The 4342-nt window shown below is 46.7% G+C and overlaps 1 protein-coding gene across 1 annotated transcript; it reads left to right on the forward strand.

The window, feature by feature from the left end:
* The first annotated feature begins 920 nt into the window (after positions 1-920).
* Positions 921-3734, forward strand: Crnn (cornulin). Its single transcript, XM_051199490.1, has 2 exons — positions 921-1226; positions 2288-3734. The coding sequence occupies exons 1-2, from the start codon at positions 1065-1067 to the stop codon at positions 3680-3682; spliced, it is 1557 nt and encodes a 518-aa protein (XP_051055447.1). The 5' UTR covers positions 921-1064; the 3' UTR covers positions 3683-3734.
* The last annotated feature ends 608 nt before the right edge of the window (positions 3735-4342 follow it).

Raw genomic sequence — 4342 nt, forward strand, 5'->3', positions numbered from 1 at the left:
CTCATTTTTCAGATGCTGCAAGCTTTAATCTCTCTTTGTACTCCAATCTTTGGCACTTCTCCTCCTTCTGGTCTCTCCAAGCCTTCTATTTGACACATCTGTGCCTCTTGCCCATTCAGTCACACCCATCTTCACCTTCACCTGCTAATGGAAATGAAAGGTCATCAGTCCTGTAGACTTGATAGAGCATGTGTCTCTTACAGAAGCCGACCTCTCGGACAGGTTCCAGGACTGAGGGCAGAGAGCATATGCACAGCATCTTGGCACCAGGAAGGCATACCCAACCCAAGTATCCCCAAAAGGTGCATCCCACCTTCATCCTGAATCCCTTCTTCAGGGAAGTTGAGAGGGTAGGGCTTGAAGCTTCTGGACAGCTCCAAACCAAAAGAGGGGCTAACCTCTGTATGTACTTATTGCCTTCTGATCTTCCCAGTAGGACACTACCACCCTTGAAACAGGCAAAAAATAATAATACATTCAAAGGTATTCTCTAAAGAACTAATTGGATATGGGTTAGAAGAAAATAATGTGTGACCTTCACAAATCTACCTCCTCTGAGCCCTTTCTCCACCTATGGAAATACTAGTGATAATAAGGGGCATAAGCTATGCTACACAGGAAAGTACTTTGTGAGCAGTTTAGTGTCTATAGTTGTACACAAATTATATATGTGTAAATGTGTGTAATAATAATGATGATGATACTTAATAGGTACCACTTAGCATAAACCAGGCATCAGCAGGGTGCCTTTTATGAATTATCTTCTAAAGCCTTTATGATAACTCTCTGAAGTGAGTGCTAAGTATCAGCTTCATTTACAGTGAATCAGCAGAGGCTCAAGAAAGTGAAGCATCTTGATCCAGTGAAGCCTGGCATTAAATGTTGACTCAAAAACATTCTTCTAAGTCCTGAGGGTTCACCCTTCTCATCATAAAGTGCATTTTGAGGAAAAGATGAAGGAAGGTAGAAAAACCCCAAATACAGGTGTAGACACAAAGGACTAAGCCACAGAGTACTGTGAGGAAAGATCAGGGGTTGTCTATGGTGCCCATACAGGGGCTTTCATGTCTTCCAGCTTATCTGCACAGATGCCTCAGTTGCTGCAGAACATTCATGGGATCATTGAAGCCTTCGGATGCTATGCCAGGTCAGAGGGTGGCTGCAAAGTGCTCACTCGGGGGGAGCTGAAGAGGCTCTTGGAACATGAGCTTGCTGACGTCATAGTGGTATGCTATTTGGGGGACGAGAGGGAGAAATGTGATAAGGACAGCCAAAGTGTGTTTACCTGCAAGGGCTCTTCCCTGGGGAATGTAAAGGGCAAACAGCCAAATCCATGCCTGTTAACTGATGGCAGTTGTCCAGGCAGACATGAAAGATGTAGGGGGAGAGATGTCACGGAAGGTGACACATCCTGGTCCTTAGAGAAAGGACTGGTGCTTGGTTTTGATTCTCTCTGTAATTTTAATGTCAAGACAAGGTAATGAGAGACTCCAAGGAGACAGTTCAGGCAAGAACAGACTCTTCAAATGGCCTAGAAGGGAAAGTAAATGTGACACAGTAACATTTCCTACATGGATCTGAAATGTGATTGGTTTTAACATCTGACAAGTAGTTGCTCTTGCTTTTCACAAAGCAGTTACTTAGAAATATCAGTTCACTCGTCAGGTCAAAAATGAGATTTTGGAGTACAAATTCTAAATAGCTGTGGGTGCAGAGGACTCTGAGAGACCAAGCCCAATGAGCAAACCAGAACTAGAGCCCCAATGTACTATTTTGTTTTCTTTTTTGCCTTCAGTTAAAATCTAATGCAGCAGATGGCACAATGAAATCCTTAGGTACTAGGATGGTGCCTGAGTACTTAGAGCAGCCTGTTGTCCTTCTAGGATTGCCCATCATGGGAGCTCTTGGATCTCCATGGGGCAAGGTTCCTGCTGTGCTTCCAGTGGGATTGGTGCCAGGGGCAAAGTGCCAAGGACAGCCACAAGAAGGAGACAGGAGCCTATACCAATATAGGACATGTATTCCATCTTCAATACATCTTTACCCAGTTGTTCATCTTGCACATCTAAAATCAAGAATATATAAAACAAAAGGCACTTCCTGCCCTTGAGATGCTACAACAAAAGACATAAACAATGAAACATTACACTGTGATGCTGTAGGCAGTGCTGAGGGTCTGAAAGCCTCCAGTCTGGAGTGGGTTGAGGAGCCTAGAAACTGAGTGCAATGGATCTGACCATGTTCTCCTTAGAGGCACAGTGCTGACATGTCCCTGTCTCTCCTCTAGAATCCCCATGATCCCTCCACAGTGGATGAAGTCCTGCGCCTGTTGGATGAAGATAACACAGGGACTGTAGAGTTCAAGGAATTCCTGGTCTTAGTGTTTAAAGTTGCTCGGGCCTGCTTTAAGACACTGAGTGAGAGTTCTAGGGGTGCTTGCATGTCTGACAAGTCTGAACAGTGGTCTCCTGGATCCTTGAAAGAGCTGGAACAAGGCCAGAGAGGTGGCACTGGAAAGGGAAGGGATGGAACAGAGCAGTGCTTTGAGGACAACAGCAGTGGACAGAGGAATCAGGCGTCTAAAGATCAGGTCAGGGTGGAAACACACACCCAGAATCAGGACAGCTACCCTATGCAGGTCAATAGTCATGACAGACAGGGGATGGTAAGCCAGCAAACACAGGTGACAGGACAGGTAGAACAGACCCGGAGAAGAGAAGACCAGAGCTGGACCAGGGAGAGGAGGTCAGAGAGGCAGCCACAGACTAGCCAACAGACAGCAGAGGCCATAGCTGGACCCACAACTCAGACCCAAGCAGATGTCTTCCAGACACAGGGGTCCACCTGTGGCCAGGACAGAGGGACTAACAGCCATAGCCAAGACAGGAGGCAGGAAGGGCAAGCTGCTACACAACACTACCAGGTACAGGCAGAGTCTCATACTCAGATACACACGCAGACAGTAGAACAGGGCTGGAGGCAGCGGACAGGAAGTGACAGCATCCAGAAACAGGGATCCATCTATGACCAAAACAGAGAGACTGACACTCACAGCCAAGACAGGAACCAGACAGGCCAGGCTGCTAAAGAACACCACCAGGCACAGTCAAATACTCACACCCAGACGATGGAACAAGGCAGGAGTCAGCAGGCAGAAAATAGCAGCATCCAGACACGTGGGTCCATCTATGACCAAAGCAGGACTGAGATCCATGGGCAAGACAGCAGTCATGCAGGACAGATAGGGACAGGACACTTCCAGACACAGACTTTGGAGCATGATAGGAGCCAGTCTGCAAGTCAGGTAGGGGCTCCAGAAAAGGGACAGACTCAGATACAGTCAGGCATGGGGCGAAGCTGTACACCAGCAAACAACTATGAGACAGAAGAGCCAGTACTAGGAGGTCAGGTCCAGACTGAGACACGCACTATGAAAGAAAGACAAGACTGGAGCAGTAATCACCCAAGTCCAAAGCGAGGACAGGGAGAGAGGGTACCCACTGTGATTAGAGATGAGTGGGTCAATGACCACACAAGGGAAATAGTGATTCGTAGCCAGGATCCAGGTAGTCTGCACTCTCGTGCTCCCTCAGCTCAGGGCCAGGGTGCAGCACAGATGGAGGAGAAGAAAGGAATCACAGCCAAAGGGCAATATTCCTACTTGAAGACAGACCAGCAATGACTTTCCATGACTCCAGTGTCCAGTACCAAAAGACAACCGGACTCACTCCATACCCTGCCCAGAAACACTGATGGATAGCCACAATTCTTCTTATTTGCTTCTTTCTCAGTGATCATTTCTACAGGTCATTTCTTGTCTAAACTCACTTCACTTCTCTTGCCTGCTTTGTGTGCTGGCACTCTTAGGAACAGGAAGAAGACATGGAGGAGGCATTGAATTTCCTACAGCTTTCAGGAGTTTTCAGAGCTGTTTTTATCTCTGCTATCTTGTCGTTCCATCCAAATGCATCAATAAAAGCTTAAGTGCTTACCTCTGAGTTCTAGCCAATAATTTCTACTGATGTGACCAAACGCAGGCTCTAAAGTGAGGATGTTGACTTGACCATACCCATCACTCAAGGAACACTGAATTGAGAAGACATGTGATTCAGAGAGTTAGAGAGAACTGAACAGAGGAAAGAGCACAATTTGTACTTGGCAGAGAGGAGTCAGGGGTTGCCTTCTTCTGCCAGATGATTTCTGTGACACCCCTCAAAAGACCAAGATACATACATATGTAGTTCATTTCCTGTAACTCTTGAATGTTAAAAGTCCTTTCCCATGCAGGTCACAGAGGACAGTGGCTTGAGGTTACTACTAAATGCAGAGAGACCCTTGGGAG

The sequence above is a fragment of the Phodopus roborovskii genome, unplaced genomic scaffold (assembly GCF_943737965.1).
Source record: "Phodopus roborovskii unplaced genomic scaffold, PHOROB, whole genome shotgun sequence".
Taxonomy (NCBI): Eukaryota; Metazoa; Chordata; class Mammalia; order Rodentia; family Cricetidae; genus Phodopus; species Phodopus roborovskii.